The sequence below is a fragment of the Vombatus ursinus genome, unplaced genomic scaffold (assembly GCF_900497805.2).
Source record: "Vombatus ursinus unplaced genomic scaffold, bare-nosed wombat genome assembly UNPS02015066.1, whole genome shotgun sequence".
Lineage (NCBI taxonomy): Eukaryota > Metazoa > Chordata > Mammalia > Diprotodontia > Vombatidae > Vombatus > Vombatus ursinus.
Window position 1 is genome coordinate 6,415,172 of NW_020954844.1, and position 20,628 is coordinate 6,435,799.

The 20,628-nt window shown below is 35.6% G+C and overlaps 1 protein-coding gene across 1 annotated transcript in view; it reads right to left on the bottom strand.

The window, feature by feature from the left end:
- Positions 1 to 20,628, bottom strand: part of CTNNA2 (catenin alpha 2) — a 1,364,056-nt gene that overhangs the window by 985,932 nt on the left and 357,496 nt on the right. The window contains exons 5-6 of the mRNA XM_027846144.1: positions 17,750 to 17,869; positions 14,204 to 14,470 (exon numbers count right to left, since the gene is read on the bottom strand). Coding sequence (XP_027701945.1) covers positions 14,204 to 14,470; positions 17,750 to 17,869 — 387 coding nt within the window. The remainder of the gene's footprint in view (positions 1 to 14,203; positions 14,471 to 17,749; positions 17,870 to 20,628) is intronic.

Consider the following 20,628-nt stretch of genomic DNA (forward strand, 5'->3'; position numbering starts at 1 on the left):
ACTATCCTTTATCATTCCTAAAGAGATGCACAGTGAGAAGGCATTAGCCTCCCAGTTTTGAACTTGTTGGGAAATGTGAGAACTGTACAGGACATTGAGTGGAGTCAACATGTTTAATATCTAGTACAATTCCACCTGGAATGATGCTAAAGACCTTCCACCATATTAGTTCATATTTGGTCAACAACCATGCCTACCTATTGACTTGGATTTTGGTAGCTCAGATGAAAGAGGTAACATTATTTTCCACACCCTGTCCAACTTCCTATTCAGGGAGAGCTGGAGTGATGCACACCAGAAACAAAACATATTTTGAGACTAGAGTACATTGTTGAGTCTTTCAAAATAGAAATTTATTTTGTGTGAGAAAAATGGGTATTCAAGGGACTCACAATTTAGTTGAGCAATAAAATGTCAACCCGTTTGAGGTTGTTAAGAAATTAGGAAACTTGTCTGTTTTCAAAATATTCTCAGAAAATGAGAGGAACCTATCAGGACTATTACCCATAATTACTTAATTTCCGTGGGAAAATCAAGAGGACTTCCTAATGAACAGAGGGAGAAATTGTGGCCACTGAAGGCCCAGGATAATAGGCTATCTATAAAATGTACAGTGGATTTCTGATGCAGATATGGGCAGTGAAAGTTATGCTTATAAGTCTATTATGATCCTGATAGTAAGGACATATCAATTACTAGCTCAATTATAGGTGCAATTCACTAATGTGTAGTTATCTGGATCATTTTTTTCAAAAGCTATCAGCAGTCTGTGTTTCTTCTCTCAATAACCACATCTTCGTATCCTTAAATCCTTTATCAATTGCAGAATGGTTCTTTTTCTTATAAATTTGAATGAGTTCCTTATATATTTTGGAAATGAGACATTTATCAAAAGAACTTTCAGCACTGATTTTTTCCCATGCATTTTTTTCCTTTATAATCTTAGCCTTATTGGATTTATTTTTGCAAAAACAAAAAAACTTTCTGATTTCATGTAATTGAAAATACTTATTTTCTCTTTTTAATCCTCTCTATCCCTTTTTTGATCATGAGCTTTTCTTCCAGGTATAGATCTGGTAAGTAATTTCCTCCACCATATTTCTCTGATTTGTTTATGATGTGACCTATTATAACTAAATCATATTTGCATTTGGAGCTACCAAAGGATTATTTTGTGGAACTGGTAAACATAATAATGACATTCATATGCAGGCACAACTGGGTATTGTTATTATTGTTTTTGTTAGAGGTTATTATGTGCTTTACAAATACCACTTCATTTGATCCTCACAACAACTCTGTGAGATAGGTACTATTAGTATTTTCATTTTACAGTTGAAAAAACTAAGAGAGAAAGGAAGTGAGTTGCCAGGGTTATGAAACAAAGAAATGTCTGAGGTTGAATTTGAACTCGTCTTCCTCACTAGAGGCCCAGCATTCTATCTTCTGCTCTACCGCATTATCTCAAATTCCCTTCTAACTTCTGTGACTATAATCTTGGTTCCCATTTCAGAACCAAAAGCACAAATAAAAGGCTGCATGATTATTTTTTGAGCTTGATATTACCATTTCCCAAAACTGGATATTTGTATGTAGAAAGAAGATAAAGGAATGCTACAAGACTACGCTTTGAGGCATTCTACAAGCTGGTGTACTGGGGTCATCACATAAGGTAAACCTGGAGTTAGGAAATCTTGAGTTCAAATCAGATGCTTCTTAGCTATGTGACCCTGGGCAAGCCTCTGTGTGCCTCATTTCCCAGTTCTGTCGTCTGTTGAATAGGGATATTAACAGTAACTACCTCCAGGGTTGTTATAAGAATAAAATGGGGCAATATTTGAATAGCCCTTTGTAAATCTTAAAGTAGAGGCAGCTGGTGGCTCAGAGTAAAGCACCGGGCCAGGAGTGTGTAAGACTTGAGTTCAAATCCAGCCTCAGACTCTTTCTAAGTGTGTGTCCTAAGCAAGTCACTTAACCCTTTTTATTTCAATTCTTCACCAATAAGATGAGCTGGAGAAGGAAATGGCAAACCATTTCAGCATCTCCTCCTAGAAAACCCCAAATGAGGTCGCAAAGAGTTGGATATGACTGAAATGACTGAACAACAAGAAACCTTAAAGTGCAATGTAAATGTAATTATTGATAATGAGGAAGATGGTACTACAAAAGCAAAATCTTCTGAATAGGAAAATTTAAATAATAGTAAGAGATGTTTCTATGAGATAGCACATACGCACTCCAGCCTAGCATAGGTCCAACCTTGAAGTCAAGACATTTTGAGTTCTAGTCCTACTTTTGAAACTGACTAGTTTATAACTATGGATGATTTATTTAACCCTCTCAGTGCCCCCCACCCAGATAACTCTCTAAGGCTATAAGTGATAAAGTTACTGAATTCCTAGAGAGATTTTTCCATATTTGGGAGCTCTCCATGATAAAGAAATCATAGATCCTTTATTGTTTATCTAATAACAGATAGAATCAAAGGTCTGCCTTCCCTCTGCTCCTATCACACACACATGCACACACACATACACATACACACACTCATAAACAAATATAAATAAGTTTATTGTGATATTCTACGATGCTTTTGCTTGCTTGCTAAACGTTCAATCGAAGCCTTTTTCTGTGGTTGCCGTTACATTCTTGATTTATGTGAACAGCTTCCTTGCCAGGGTTTTCAAGTACAAAGCAGTTAGAGAAAAAGCAACCCATCTCTGAGGCCAGGTAATTAGACCATCATCTCTGTATGACATGTGCTACATTGCAAGGGCATCCTTGGTCTAAAGTAACTGGAATGCCTACACGTCCCCAGATACAGGTTCTTAAACAGAGTTAATCAATGGCACCTCAGGTTTGCAATGAAAATACTGAAGGTTGCTAAAAAAGGACACAGAGGGCCAATTGTCCTTCCTCTGCTTGCTGCTTTCCCTCATATGAATGGTGAGGTTTATGTCAGCGTGGCATCAGTTAGCATGGGACCAGAGACTCTCAAGGCCTGGAAGGAATGTATTCCTTTCTTGGAAACACATGAATCATCTCATCAATGGCCATGTTCTCTGTAGTCATTTCCCTGAGATAGAATGTGCTGTAATATCTTCTCTTCTGGATATTAACTGTGTGTAGTGTCCCTCTTTCTCTTCCCTCAGATGGCCACATGCTTACCAAACAGAAAGCTGAACAATGGGAAATGGACATAGGAGATTACTCATCTCTCTGACTGTAGATTACTACCCATGTCCCACTCTAGCCTTTCACAGAGAGCATCTGAAATCTAGCAAGACTCAGGCTTTCTTTTGTAAATTCCAGTACAACTCTGGGCTGGTGCCTGCTATCAGGTTCTGTTTGATATTAACTAGAGAACAGTGACTTAGGATATAGTAGGATGTCTAGGTGGCAAGTTTATTTATGTATTTTCAACACCCGACAAAGAATCTGTGTAAAATTACAAAGAAGTAAGTTCAAATCCTGTGCCTAATACTCCACGGGTATGTCATCTAACAGCTTCAGATTTTTCATCCATGAGTACTTAACACATTAGCTTGCTAGATATTATTACTAGTATTAGTATTGTATCATTATTTGAAGAAGGAAAGCGATTAGAGTATTGGCAACAATAACAATCACATTTATATAACACTTTTAACATTTGCATAACTCTTACAAATGTCATTTCATTTTTCCTTACAAAACTCTTGGATGGTAGATACTATTCCTATCTCACTTCACGTAAGAAAATTGAAGCACGGAGATAGCAGATGTTTTGCTCAGGGTCACACAGCTAATATATGTCTGAGGTTGGATATGAACTTAGGTCTTGCTGATCCAACATTCTGGACAATAAGTAACTCTTAAAATAGAGGATGAATAGAAAAAAAATATAAAAAAACTTATACATTTATAAACAAGACATATCTTTCTTCATTAAGTAGTCCAATAGGGAGAAAAAGGGGGGGGGCGGTATTGTCTTTGGTTTTAAAGAATGTGAAATCACGGAAATGGACAAAAAGGTAATAAAAGAATACTTGGAATCTTATCTTTAAAAAATTGGGGGATTTTATTATTAATTGCATCTGTTTTCAATGTTATTTTAGTAGTAATTGTACGGCATAAAGATGAAATATCTCTAATGCAGCTGCCAATTTTCCATGAAGAGGAAATTATTGTTTTTAAAAGCATACATACATATACGTACACACATCTGTATACACACATATACAGAAATATATTATGTTAGAAGAAAGTAAATATCTGAAAAAATAATAATCTCACTTAAGCACTGATGAGACACATAAGAAGAAGGAAATGAGTTGGGATTCTTGGAGATAATATCACAATCAGATAAAATGTAAATCTGTGTAGAGGGTTCATTAATTCCAAATTTTCTTCTCCTAGCAACTTTTTCAATGCAGAAATGGTAAGAAGAAAATGGGTAAGGCCCAATGTTATTCATATAGTAGGTAGTTTTATAAGTTGGTTTATTTTTATTCTTTCAAAATTCTTATCATTACGGTGATTCAATTAAATTCACCAAGCATTCATGATGTGCCTATAATTTGCCCAGCACTGTGCTATACACTGGGACTACAGAGACAAAAGAGGAAACAGCCCCTTACTCTATCAACTTACATTCCAACAGTACCAATAGAATTCAGTAAACTATGTCCTACATGGACAGGAAATAGTTTCTTCTGGTTACAGTAAAGTAACTATGTATGCTATGAACAGTTTATCTCAATATTATACTAAAACACATGTGACATTTGGCATCAAGGGACCTGAGCTTGATTTCTAACCCCATTACACATTAGCTATGGGACTTTGGACAATTTACCCAATTTCTCTGAGCTTTTGCTTCCTCTTTTATATGTTTGGGGAAAGCTTTGTAAAATTGAAAGCACTGTATAGAGAGAGGCATTGTGGTATGGAATTGAAATGAGGTACAGTTGTGTTTATATCCTGACTCTGACACATCCTAATTGTATTTCTCTGGGCAAGTCACTTAACCTCTGTGAGGCTAAGTTTCTTCATCCTCGAAGTCAAAACACAAAATATATCTACCTTACAAGGCTGTTGTGAGAATTAAATGAAAAATATAATTAAAGGCTTTACAATTATTAAAACAATGGATAAAGGCAAGCTGTTATTAGCTTTATTATTATTATTGAAAATGAGAAATTAGTAGGCTTGGAAGACAGAATAAAGTTATATACATACATACCTATGTGTGTATATAAGTATATGCGTATATACACACACATATATATTATTCAAAAATTTTCAATTATATCTATTATGTATCACTTTGGTCTTATGTGTGTATGTATGTGTATTCCTCAAAAACATGTTCAATTACGTCCATTATGACTTTGTGTGTGTGTGTGTGTACACACACTCACACATATACACATATATATATAATATATACACAAAATATACACATGTATATATGCGTAATCTGATAATGGACATAATTGAACTTTTCTTTGAGGATTCAGAAGCAGTCCAAGATTTTGTAGAACTCCTCGGTCACCATGATGATCCTCAAAATACCATCATGCCATCATCATACAAGACTAGCAGTTGATACAGTGGCTGATAAATATACATTTGACCCTTATTACACTTTATTTGTTTTTTTTTCTCCCAAAAGTCCCTAACCTACATTTGATTATTACAATCACCTGTATGTAGGGCAAGATCAATGTTTTTGTCCCTATTTCTCACATGAAGATGCTGAAGTTTAGACAAATTAAAGAAATTTCCAAGATCACACAAATAATTAGTGGTAGGACAAGAATAGACCATTCCTCCTGTACTCTTTCCCTGAATAATAAAATCACAGAAATTTACATAAATATCATCCTCATTTTATAGATGAAAAATATGAGACCAAGGGAGATGACAGGAATTACTGAAGCTTCATGGCTAGTTAGCAGAATTAGGACTGAAACCCAGTGACCTTGTTCCAAATGTAGTATTCATTTTTATACTACATGATAGATCTATGTATAAATCAAAGACGATAGATTTGACACAAACCCATGTTTATAATGATAAATAAAATTATTATTCCAAAAGAATGATCTTAAAAAGAAGTAGGGAAGCAAAATGATGCAGTGGAAAGAGTGGTGAATTGAGAGTTAAAAGGATTTGGCTTGGACACTTCTTATGTAGAACCTTGGACAGTTCATTTAAAATCCTGGATCTCAAGTTTCTCAAGAGTCAAATGGAGTGGTGAGACTACTTGAACTCAAACATCTCTTCCATCTCTAAAACCTGTAATCCTTTGATATATAAACTGTACAAAAAAAAAAGGTTGGCTTTCTTTTTTAAATGTTATGATTGTCCACCAGATGTCACTGTAAGGTAAAGAATGCTATGCCATATCTGTGCTAAATTTCATTCAGTAAGAGTGGTTTAAACAGAGGCCATTTATCTAGTATTCTAAAGTATGTGAGTATATGTATTTATTGATATGAGGTCACAAGAGGCAAATTCACAGCAATCACATGAATAATGACCTACATGGCTGACTCACACTGTCAGAATAATGCAAAAATCTGTTTCCATAAAACTTGTACAAAATGCTTGATCAATGGACAATTTGTCATTTAAAGTTAAAGAAGAAAAGTTAAATAGGAACATATATCACTAGCACTGGTTCATTTCTATTTTTTCATCCAAATGGAATCCCTGCCTGGTTTGGGATTCTAGTAAATGAATATTTCAGGAGCTAATAGATAGAAATTGCTGATTTGGGGCTTCTCCTGTTGGAAATTTGATTTATCATTGTTTAAGCACATAGAATTGAACTTGTTATGGAGAAGACAGTAAAGAAAAATAGACCATAAATGAATAGGAAGGAATTTTAATACTGCTTGAGAAAGATGGATAAGAAAATAGCATCATCATTTTTAAAAGAACATAAGCTCCCCAGAGCAGAAATTACGTCATTCTTTGTTTCACATCTCTAGCACCTATCAATGTCTGGCACAGTAGGAGCATAATAAACATTTTGAGATCAATCTATTAATTCTAGTGTTGTGTTATAATACTTTTATCCTTTATCAGTGTGGTAAATGGCCAACTTATGTGATCATAGGAGTTCCAACATTGTCACATCATCAGGCTAGTATCCCTGACCTTGCTAGTGGTCAACCTTGCTAGATATCCACTCCTATTTTACCTCAACTACAATTCAATGTTTACCTTCCCCCACCAAGAACTGTTCTGAAATGTGTTGGCCAACATGGCATATAACTAACCCCAATCTAATGAGTATCACTAACAACATGACTTTTGTCCCCCTAAAATTTCTTGATCTATTGGTCTTTTGATGACGAAGACAATTCTTATAATATTATATTGCAGGAATTAATATAACTCTCACAAAGGGATTCTGGTTAAGAAACTATTAATATTGTTAACTTTGGTCCTATTTTAGAATTCAGGAAGCCTGAGGGGACTTTGGTGTAGTTTTATCACCGCTAACTAGCTCAAAATTCTATAAAAACATTTATTCCCTCTTTTTTATGACAGCCATTCAACTACATGAAAAAAGCTACTAAAAGAAATTATCTGTTTAGAATTTGTTTGCTTTGTTTTCCTTTTAGATGATTAATTTGATTTCTCTTCTTCCTAAGGCAAGTCTAATAATGAATGACAAAATATCCACATTAAAAAAAAAGATGGGGAAGTAATAAAAAGCCAGCCTAAATGAGTAAAGTTAACTTCTTTAGCTTTCTTTGCAAACAGAATAATTAACATTTTGTAGAAATGGCAGTAATGTAACTAGTTTGCAAAACCAAGAGTTGTAGTCTCATAGAAGCCTTGAATGTTTAAGGCCCATAGTTTATTCATTTGCAAACTTCTTTGAAAAATGACCAGATAAGAGGATTCTATAACCTTGGGGTTTATGAAGAAAACACAGGTATATAACTCTGAGGATTTTTAAAGAGATTCAAAATGTTTAAATACTTAATAATTAACTATAATTATAGCAACAGTGATGACAATCTTATATTTAATGCAATTTTGAGTTTATGAATACATATAAATTACTTATAGGCATTTTCTAACACTCTCACATCATCCTTCCTCATGGTCTCTAGACCATTATCTCTTTCTCAAGAAATTTTCTAGGTAACTGCCTTACAATCTTATAGTGGGGGTAATAATTAACCATATGTGACCAAAAGCCCGTTGTTTCAGTTTTGAAAGCCCTACACAATCACTACAGCCCACATTTCTAGACTTAGTATGTAATAGTCTGTGTTGTACCCACAATATAGGGTTGTCAAATTGGCCTTCTTAAAGTTCCTTGTATAAAACATTCCATTTGCCTTCTCACAGGACCTTCACAGATTGCCCTCATAGATGTAATGCATTCTCTTCTCACCTCTTTTTCATAGAACTCCCAACTTCCTTCACAACAGAATTTGAGTTCTATTCCTCCCACCCCACCCCCATCTTCTATTCCCAGAAATTATATATGTAAAATTATATAATTATATATTAAGTATTATATATCATATTACATGCATATTGTATATAATATACAATAGAATATAATTGTTTTAAATACATGTTATCATATTATATAATTGTTATATAATAATATAATTTTTTGTGTTTATTGCATTTTGTGTATTCACATTACGTCCTTCACTCCCTCCAAAGGAATGAAACCTCCTTGAGTATAAGAATTGTTCCATTTTTCCCTTTGTTATTTTCAGCACTTCCTCTAGTGGCTGATGTATTGCAAGTGTTAAATCCTCATAGAATTGAATCCTTCGAAACAGAGGTCAGGTTTTGTTTTATCTTATAATAGCAAAAGGGACAAGCTCTCATCGTTTTCTCAAGTTTCTATAGAAAAGGCTCACATAAGGTGGGGCAGGGGAGAATGAAACTGGCTTCTGATCCACAAATAACTAAATCTGTAGTGTTTTTGCAGAGTAGTGAGGATTGGTAATGAGAAAATTTGTGAATGTGACATGTCTAATTTTCCCAGGGGTTTCCATCTGGCAAAAAATTTTCTGGAAATGAGATCTGATGAAATATGTTCTAAGGTTCTTTATGAGGGCTTAAAGTAAAGTATATCAGAATATACTTCCCCCTCCTTCCCAGTTTCTAGTCTTCTTAAATATATATTAATATAAGATGCACTTTGATAGGTTAGTCATTCCCTCCCTCCCCTCTCCCATGTCATTTCAGAAGTTGCAAAGACACTGGACTGAAATGAACAATTTTGAGCTGCCACATTTTTGACAGAGTCTGATTTTTCATTTGATTACCAATCATTTTCTTTTTTGCTATTTTAGCACCAGGCTCTCATATGACAGTTTCCAGTCATTAAACCTCTGCTTTTATCGCATTCTTTCACTTCAGAAATCACTATGTTGAATTTAGATGTCTAGTCATAATAAGTGTCAGAAAACAGGTCACTGAGTCCAAATTACATTGAGATTACCAGGCTACAAACAAAGCCAATGTTTCAAAAAAAAAAAAAAACCAAAACAGAGGGTAACAACAAGCCTTTACTTGGATTGTGATGTGTAACTATGAAGCTAGAAATCAGTCAATAGCATTATGCAACAGGTCACAATATTATGCACTTTTGATTACTGATATATTGTTTTTACACGTTTAATTTGGGAGCATCTTACTCAATTATGACTTATTTGAAGAGAAACAGATCAAAGAAAAATTTTCATATTTGGTAGACAGAAATGAAGCACATTAGTATGTAACATCATTACTATATTTGGATTTGTAGTACATTATTTATTGTCTTCCATAACATTTAAAGTATTTCTATTTTTGAAATACAGTATTTTAAAGATGTACTTAATTTATTGATGTTATTGATGCCTTTTATACTTTGTAATTGAATCGTCTTTTTCATTTGGAGATCCCAAAGCATTCTACTCATTTAAATCTTGATTATACTTATGTCATTAACATGCATAAAATGCCCATTCAGTAGAATAATAGAATATAAGAAAAGTGATAACAGGAAGCTTAATTCATTTCAACCCTAGGAAAAGTGAGCAAGTTAATAGTAGTTCTAGGAATAGCATTCTAAAATTGAGCCTGAGGTATGTGCATTTCCAATTTAATGCTAGACTAGCAAGATTGATAGAGCACATCAGAGAATCCCTAATATGGTTATATGGCACTGTCAAATTGCAGGTCTGCCATAAACTGAAGAAAGTTGGTGATTTTAGTTTTCAGTGAGAGAAATGTTCAAAAACCATAGGTAAGGATATTTTTAGAATATTTGTTAGTATGTGTGAGGGAAGAGCTTGAATGGGTCAACTACATCCTACCTATGGCATTCTAATATTTAACTACTGCTAATGAGAAAATGTGTGAATTCAGTTTGATCTATTGACTGATAACTGCATGGATTCACACCAAATAGAATTAAAAAAAAAAGAACTCTTTGACTGTATGGAAAGAGAACCTGGAATGAGAAAGGTAGATAAAATACCAAACTGTATAACAATAAAAAATAAAGTTACATATAGGAGTTATATGGTCTGATACCCAATATGTAAGCTCTTGTGTCTTAATGTATATGCTTATATTGGCATCATTAATTCACATATGGTTAGTTATTACCACCACAATTAGCTCTTATTTAAAGTAAAGCATGTTTTATCATATTAAAGAAAAATGTCTCTGACTATATCTTCAAGTTAGGAAGACCTGGGTTCAAATTCTACCTAACTAACTTACTAGATGTGTTACCCTGGGCAAGTTTCTCTCTTAGCTTCAATTATCACCTCAATGTGTGTGATTCCAAAATCTATAATGCTATCAACTCAACAGTGTACTATGTTTGGAGTAAAAGGCAGATTGTTGGTGTACTTTAGGGTAGCCCATTGGGTTGGGAAGACCTGCATTTATGGCCCATTTCTCACATTTACTGGCAGATTACTCAACCTTTTATTGTGATTATGTGACCTCATCTTTACAAGTGAGATCCTGGACACAAAGTGCTTCACAATCCTTAACACGATATAAATCACAAAATCATTTTTTTTTTCCATTTTTCCTTTCTGTTTCCAATGCCAACATCTTGGTTAAATCCTTCAATATTCTGGGCTAAGATGACCACAATAGCAAACTAACTGGTCTCCCCAGTTGTAGTTTTTCATGTTTTAAATCCATCCCGCAGAGTACAGTTGGATCAGTCTCCTCAAGACATAGAGAGGACCATGTTACTCTGCTATACCATCCCCTTATTGCCTAAGAGATAAGTTCCAGACTAGTATTCAAGAGGAGAGGTGTGTGTGTGTGTGTGTGTGTGTGTGTGAAATGGTGGGTTCACACTAAACTCTCCTTCTAGCTCTAAATTCCACTATTTTATGCTATAGTCAAATAAGATTTCTCAGTATTCTCCAAACATGATGACCTCCTTCCACACTTAGATCTTTGTTCATGCTACTCCTTTCTTCTGAATGACTAATGTCCTCTTCACCCTGGTCCATTCCTACATCCTTAAAACTTAGAGGAGTATAGAATTTAGATCTGAAGATCACAGAAACAAAAATCACAGAAATTCACAATTTAAAAACATAGGTAACAAGGTGGCACAGTGGATGGAGTGCTGAACTATAATTCAGAAAGACCTGAGTTCAATCTGGTCTGACTCAAATTATCTATATGACTCTGGGCAATCAATTGAAATCTCTCTAGGCCTCAGTTTCCTCATCTGTAAGTTGAGGAAAATAAGAGTTCCTAACTCTTAGGGTTATGGTGGGGATAAAATGAAATATAGGCAAATGCTATGCAAACCTTAAAGTACTATATAAATGGTAGCTATTATTACCCCCAAATCAATCTACACTACAAGATATTCAACTTGTCATTCAGATTCTACTTGAAGATGTCCAATGAAGAGCAAACAACTATCTCCCAAAACAATCCATTCCACTTCTGGCTAGTTAATTTTTTAGAAAGTGTCCCACCATTATCACCATTCATATAAGGTCTTCATTTAACCATTTTCAGCTTTAAGCTACTGCGCCTAGTTTTGACCCCCATGACCAAGAAGATTAATCGATGTAATAATCTTTTTGGCATTTAAAGACAGCTATGATAACTTCTCTTTTCCTTACTCTACATCCCCAGTTCCTTCAACTAATTGTCAAGGTGCTTTACTATCCTGACTATTCTCTCTCTGGTTTATCCAGCCCATTGCTAAATTGCAGGCTCTGGAAGTGGTACAGTCTTACAAGGGCAGAGTAGCAAAGGTTCTTTTACCTCCTTATTCCTGGAAGCTATTTTTTTCATGTATCCCAAGTTCACCTTAAAATTTTGGCTGCAACATCATTCTGCTCAACATCATTGAGCTTGTGGTTCATTAAAACCCCTGGATCTTTCTCAGACAACTATGTCTTCCCTCTTTTCTACTCGTAACCTTGAATTCTTGAACCCAGCCATGAGACTTTACATTTTTTTCCTTTGAAATGTCATCCTATTATTAGATTCAACCAAATGTTCTTGGTGATCAAGATCATATGGATATTAAGTAACAACTGTGATGCAAGCTAGGTCCTGATCATTTCTCTCTTATATTAATTATGAATTATTGAATTAGGAACAGGGTCTCCCCCTTCTATTTCCTCATTCCCTATAGGCTATTTAGTCAGCATTTGAAGGGCAGGGTGGATAAAGAAATGAAATCTTGGGCAGACACATCCTACTGGGAAACTCAGATCTGTTCAATAGGTTAAGAAATTTTAGTTTAGGTGAATTGATGGATTCCAGTCAATTATGTTTTACTCAGACAGGTCTGGATAGAAGTAAATCTCCTCATTTGCCTATTTACCCTAGATGAGGTGATAAGGGTATAGATAAGTCTCTTACCAAGATTGAGTGATCAGAGTAACATCCTCCAGACTCTTATTAGAATAAGCTAATCTCTCATTATAATATCTATTCTCTCATTACTTCTTAACCAATCAAAGTCGATTGCCACTCTAAAAAAACACCTACATAAAGCATATAAGGGCATATATAGGGCACATAAGCATCGAGTGGATTCCATGAGGGGTCTTTGGCATTTGAGAGTGCCACTGACCTCTTTTGTTAATTATCCACTAGCATGATTAATAAAAATGACTAATTACCCAGAAACTCTCTTGAACTTTTTTATATGTCATACCTCAGACTAAAAATCCAGTGTTCCTTCTATTAAACCTCCATTTCTTTAATGAACTCTGCCTGAACATCCTTCCTCCAAGCCCCAGAAGCACTTTAGTTATAATACTTATTATTAGTTTTTTTTTAATTTCTTATTACTTTAGTCTTGGATATATAATTATCTGTGTGCCAATTTTATTCCATTTATTACACATCAAGGTTGAATACAGAAGAAATTATGCTTAATATCCCTTTTTAGTCCCCACAACACCTACCATAGAGCAATAATTGCAGACTGGAACTGACTGTACATTTTTAGTCTTGCAAATGGATATGTAACTAACTAGATTTGGACACACTAGATTTGCAAAGCAAATTCTCATCTATGGTGTTTTGCACATAATAAGCACAACAAATGTCTAGTGAATTAAAGCGAAGACAGGCCTTTAAGTGTCAGTTCAAGGCCAAGTTGAGAGAGAGTCATCTTTCCTTGAGATTCTCATGGCCAGACACCTGGGATTGGGAGAGGGACATCCCCTAGTTATGACTATACTTGACTTCAATGTCACTTGGGCAAAAAACCCCAAAAAAACAGAAAAACAAAAATAAAAAACAAAAAAAACCCAATATCCTTATAGAAGGTGAAGAGTCTTCTATGCAATCTAAAATGATCAGGTATGCACATCATGAAAAGGATGAAGAGAATCCTTCACCCAGGTGCCAAGTCCTTGTATGCCTCTCTGTGTCCTTTCCTGTCATTTATGACTATGGGACATACCACTAGCATATTAGCTCTTCACTAAGAAAGGTAGCACTGTACAAGGTTTCTGTGGCCTATGAACCCATTAGGGTTCCTTACTTCACAGTTAGCTAGAGTATGTAAATCCTTCCTTAGTCCTCTGGAGTTTTATAAAACCAGAAGTGGTGTTGATAAAATTTGTGTGTGAAAAGAAATGTTTTGTTTGATATTGTTTTGTTCCAATTTCCCCAAAAACCTTTCCCAGTAGAAGGGAGGATTGCTTGTGCATGTCATTGTGATACTCACGTCAAACTCATTGAGGGCAGCTGCCAGCTCTCCAATGCCAGTGTGCCCTTTGTTTTCATCAGTGGGTGAAGTAGCCTGAGCTGCATTTGAAATGCCAGCAATCGCTTCCTGGACTTGTTTGAACACGTAGTCCCGATTGGCCCTTGTGGCAGCCACATCTGGGTGACGGAGAAATGCTTGGGATGCTGTGTACAGCATAGTGGCATTCTTCTTCAGAGCCCCTCGGGCAGCTGCCATCTCATCCCTACAGTGAGGGTCCTTCAGTTCCTGAACAAAGGAAACATAGAGACATACCATAAATACACACATTTCTTTTTCAAAAGCACTTGGAGCTATAGAGTGAGAAGAAATCTTAGAGATCATCAACTCAATTAGCCTTGATGTTACAGATGAAAAAACCAAGGCCCAAACATATAAAGTCACACTCTTCATATTGCATAGGCAGAGAGCAGCAGAAATAAGACTTCTTGTTTATCTATGCATATACCTTCAAAAATAGGTGCAGAATAAAAGCACATTGGGTTTATGTCAGGCCCCTCATAGCCAGCTTGCCTACCCTTTTAAACAGTTTTCATTTCAGAAAGACTTGGCATCTCTGACAGTTCAATTCTTAGACTTTTTGACAAAAAAAAATAAAAAGAATCTCAATGATTAGGAAATCAATGTCACCCTGGAGCCAACAAAAAAGCTATTTGTGAGTAACCCTTAAGAGAGTGATTAAATCTCCTTTTAGAGGCCAGAAAACATTCTCTCCATTTGAAGAGATAATGTTGATGGAGAGCTGCTCCCTATTGGCCAGTTGGGCTTAGGCCAGTTGTGAGTGAGGGGATGGAGGTAGAAGGCAGAGATGTTCCCACTGTAAAAGCGTCATGAGTTTACAATTCTTTGACAATATAAAATTGCAGAATCTCAGAGTTGGAAGGGACATCTGTGGCTATTTAATTCACTTAAGAAATAAATAATTCACCCACTGGAAAAAACAACACCCTACTAAAACATATAGTCACTCAGCCCTTGTTTAAAGACTTCCAGTAGGGGAATCGGAGGTAGAAAGTAAGCTCTTCAGGACTGTTGTATCCCCAGTGCCTAGCTCAGTGACCTGGTCCAACGCACATACTTACTGAGCTGAACTGAACTTCCTAGGCCAATCCATTACACTTTGGGACAGCTCATATTGTTAGGAAATGTTCTCTCCTTGTAAGGCTAAATCTACGCCTCTGCAACTTCCAACAACGACCCCTTATTCTATACCTTGGGACTGAACAAGGCAAGTCTAATTTCTTTTCTAGGCTGCATGGTAGAGAGAATGCTGGGTCTAGAGACCCGAGTTCAAAATCAGCCTTAGACATTTGTTAGTTGTGTGACCCTGGATAAGTTGCTTAACCCCTTAGTCTCATTTCCCTAATCTGTAAAGTTGGGATAATAATAGCACCTCTGTCGCACTGTTTTTGTCAGGATCAAATGAAATCACATTTGTAAAGTGCTCTGCAAAACTTAAATAAAGGCTGCCACCACCACCACCACCACCACCACTACCATCACCATCATCATCATGATCCTCATCATTACTATCATCATCAATCAAAAAGATTTTTCACACACTTTAAGGCTATTTTCATTCTCCCCTTCCATGTTTTCTCTTTTGCAAACTAACAATTCTCAGGCTTTTCAAATAGAATATTCAGAAAGCTATTTTATGCTAGACTTTTTCTAGTGGCATGCCCTCATCTGGTGAGTGACAGGAGGGGGATCTGCTGAAATGATTTCCAGGCATCAAACTCAGCCTGAGAAATGCACATGAGATCTGCTGACTGTGCTGGGGGCTTCCGACTGTGACAATAGATGATTATCAAATGATCGAGCATCTGCTTGCCTGTCTTTGATCACCAAGTCCAAATGGATAGCATCCAGCAGTAAATGCAAACTTTGAGCCTGAGAAATGGATGGATAGATAGCAAGGCATACTCACACACTTACCATACATAATGAATTCTCAAGTAGCTGAGAAAGGGATATGAAAGGAGATTCTCAACAATCTCATCCCCGCCATCACTATCACACCTACACTTTTAATCCACATTGGTCTGATTAAGAATGAGGGAGGTCAGTCAGAGAAGATACCGTGTGCACATATATGTGTATGAATGGCTCTCTCTGAAAGCATCCCATTGGGGGATGTTCTTAGCCTCTGAGAGTGATATAGAAAAGGACAACCTTATACACTCTTCCTCAATACATTATTTCTGTTTTGTTTGTCTTTTTATTTGTCAGTTTGGCAATTCTTACAGTCTCCTGCTTTCATACAAAATGAATAGCTCTATATTTTTTTTACTTGTGACTTACAAAGGTCTATTAGACACGCATAATATAAAACAACCATCACAACCACCATCATCAAATTACCATGTTTGAATTTTTTCCCCATGTCTTTCTATGCTGATGTTAATGGGGAAGGGAGGATAATACTCTTCTTTATAAGAAATCCTGGGAAAGTCATGTCCTCTTTCAGAGCCTCATTTGTAAAATTGAGGGGCCTGGAGTAGACAATCACAGAGAATCATAGAATTTTAGAGTATGCTAGTCTCGAAGTCCATCTAATCTAAACCATTTCTGTGAAAGAATCTGTGAAAGAAGCCAACAAGTGGTCATCCAGACTCTGGTTGAAGACCTCTGACATATTAACAAAATATTTACTGAGTATGCACTAGATAAAAATGCAAAGCAAGACAATGAATGAAGAACTAACATTAACCTCTATTCCTAGCTTTCAAGCCATGCTTTATGTTTAAGAAAAATAACCTCAGACTAACATTTATATACTCAGGGCCTTCATTAAGCTTTCATTAAGTACCCATTATGTGCTAAGCATTGGGCAAGGTGCTGGGAATAACACAAAAATGAGACACTTCCTATACTCAAGGACCTTACACTCCAATAGCAGGATAGAACACATATAAATGAGCAGTAGTCAGCAAAGGGAGCTGTGGTCTAGACAGTCACCAAAAATTTAAGTGGAGCCACAAGGCAAGAATTGGTCTACCCTTTCAGTAGAATTGGTAGTATTCATTTAATTATTGTTCTTAGAGCAAGAGCTAAGAATTGGGAAAGGTGGTGGGAGAAGGGCTTAAAATCTGAAGGAAAGCTGGATTCCATGGTGTCTTAGTGGATGGCAGGATATGATGTAAGCATGGTCTGGGGTTGGCTAAATATAATGAATTAATATGAGTTTTCACTCACTTATATATAATCAAAATTGATCATCTATGTTAGGTGTCATCATCCTAGATTTTTATGGAACATGGAGTTGGCTAAGAAGAAAGATACTTTTCATTTGTATCAGAATAAAATGTTTTCTTTTGAAACTACACTGAGTCAGAGTTGAGAAACTACATCTCAAAAATTAAAAAAAAAAATGTTCCTGAAACTGACATAAGGAATTGGCTTCAATTCAAGAAAAGAATCTGGCAAATCTTAGGTAGTATGCCAAATAAAAAAAACCTATATGATTACATGAAATCTCTTCTGTAACTCCACATGTTTCCTCACCTGCTGTCTTCTGGCAGCTACATAGTTCAATTTCACCATCTCTTTTCCGAACTCCTTAAAGCGATTTGCAAGGTCTTGCTCATTTGTAGCATTTTTCACAGCTTCCAGAGCTTCTTCAACCTAAAATTTAAAAAAAAGGCAAAAGCATTAAAGCGGAAAAATGTTTAAGATAGAATAACATTATTTAAGAGTGTGCTATTATAACATTTTAAATTGACTTTCTACATTCATGTAAATGTTCAACATATATGGGTGCGTCGATCTTCCCTGCCTACCACAAGAAGGAGAAGGAATCACTGTTGAAATTTTATTAAATATCAATGGAATTTTAAAGAAAAAAAATTAGTCATTCAGTTGAATTCAACCAGCATTTATTAAGTTCATAATGGTGTGACAGGCATTCTCCCTCATCCTACATACGAGCCCCTCATCCCAACAGTTCCTAAATCTGATCTATTCTTGTGTCAATACCTCTTGGAATGTCTGTTCAACACTGTACTCATGACCATGAAACTAGAGCAAGTCAATATGAAATCTCCCCAGGACTACTGAAATGGCTTCTTAAATACTGGCATTTAAGTTCTTCTATAATCTGATTCTAACACTGTTCACTCAGTGAGAGGTCAGCTAGTATTATTCAGGAGAGAAACAATGTCCAAAACTGTAGAAATTTATTCTTGAACCACCAAGCTAACATAACAAGTCAATTTCTTACTTGAATAGAATCATGATATGAAATATTCAGGTCAAGTTGTTGCTATGAAACTTACTACTTGTATATCTTTGGGAAAATCACTTAAACATTCTCCATTTTTGAAATGTATAAATTGAAGATTATGATATGTATACCACATTTTTCACAAGGTTGTAGTAATGGTTTTTAATTGTGAAGGAATTTAGACATTTGAATTATTATTACTATGCAATCATTGTAAAATGAATTGGCCTGTTGGTTACTTTCACCATAAAAAGAGAAAAATGGTCAAGAGTGTGCTGGAGTCAGATTGTACAGCATTGTTCAATTTTCCAGGGAGCGATGACTTCTCAGGAATCAGTGGAGGCTACAAATTGGGGCTTGATTTACTGTTTTCTTGATTGTCTCTAGTTTTGAAAGAGATGGAGAAAATGTTGAGAATGTAAACTAAACTTAAAAGTGTATCTTGTGCATATGTTTCTTTTCCTGGAGAGCAAGTTGTTAAACATTTTTCAGCATTCCTGTGGTTAGGTATCTTTCTTTGAATAGTTCCAGACTTAAAGAGAGGTCACAATTGAGTGCTAGCTAAGACAGAAGAAAATATCTACTCCAATCCTTCTCCCCATGCTACACATCCATATCCAAATGCATTCACACCTCTACCTGCACCTATATGCATACACACCTCTACCTATATGCATAAGCACCTGGACACATACAAACCACATACACACACTGCACTTTATAGAGCTCTTGAAGCAACGAGACCCTGGTCACGTAAGTTTTGATGGAAGGCAAGGGACAGTCTGGATGGAAATCAGTGTAGAGAAAAGCAGACTAAGGTAAGGTATCAGATTCCTGTACAGCAAGAACTTCTGGATACTCTTGGGGAAGGTAGCCAAAGGGAAGGAGAGATTTGAAAGGTTATAAGAGGCAGAGACAGGAAATTAGCTATGAATATGTCTGAATTTCACCTAGAATTTCCTATATTGGTTTGTGTCTTATGAACATTCAAACTATGCCTAACTGATTGCATGAAACGTCCCAGTCTGAACTTGTCACTAAAGTAGGCCAAACAGACCTGGTGAAGTGCAATTATTTAAATTATTTAAATAAAATGCATTAAAGTTTGACCAACTCATCTGAAAGCAGTAATAGAACTTACTAATATCATTCATTTACACTGCATAATGGGAAAGTACAGTGTAGAAAAGACAGTGATTACTATCATTTAATCTTTTATCTAATAATGCAGTTTAGTTTCATTTATTGGTTCATTTCAAAAGACTAATTCATTGTGGGAAGAAATAACTTTAAAATGAACTAAGTTATTTATTGCAGTATATTCCTTTCGAAGAGCCTCAAACTAAACATAACTCTTCATTTTAATTGTACACACTATACCTCTCTATAATTTCTATATTTAATTAGGGAAATTATTAAAAAGCAAATAGACAACCCAACATAAATCTCCTCCAATGCTCATTAAAATAACATTGACTAGAATTTATCTACACATTTAGAAAGGCAGTTAAATAATTATTTTGTTGGCGGTGGTTGATTTTGTTTGGTTTTCTAATAGCAATGGAGGCAATCATGCTGTATTTTTCAGCAGAATGTAAGCTCTTTGAGGGAAGGAATTCTTTTTAATTTGTCATTTTTTAAAAATCCCATTCCCTAGTAAAATGCCTTGCACACAGTAGGCTCTTATAAGCTTGTATAATTGATGAATACCTCCCTTTCTCCCTTCTCTTGATACAAGTGCAAATTATTATGAACCTATTTCAAAAGCATTTTTGATCTTATAAAGATTCTGAAAAGTTATAATCCTCAGGCATTATGAGGGATCAATGAACAGAGAGAGCCTACAGAAGGGAAAGGCACTGGACACTGAAATGGAGAAAGGTCTTCAGAATGTTGCATTCTGTTAGCTTAAACACATGTTGCTCTCAACACATCATAGGCTCAGTGCATTGCAATTCAACAAACTTTTACCACCATAAGCCAACATCAAAAACAAACAAACAATAAATAAAACCCCAGAGTTTGCACTCCAGAGCTATCATTCTACTTGAAGCATACAAGAATATAGACATGTAAACATGAATTAACATAAGAAGGGGAAAAGCACCTGGGTAGGAGGGAGGCAGATTAAAGAGAGTTTCATTGAAATAGGAGACTTCCC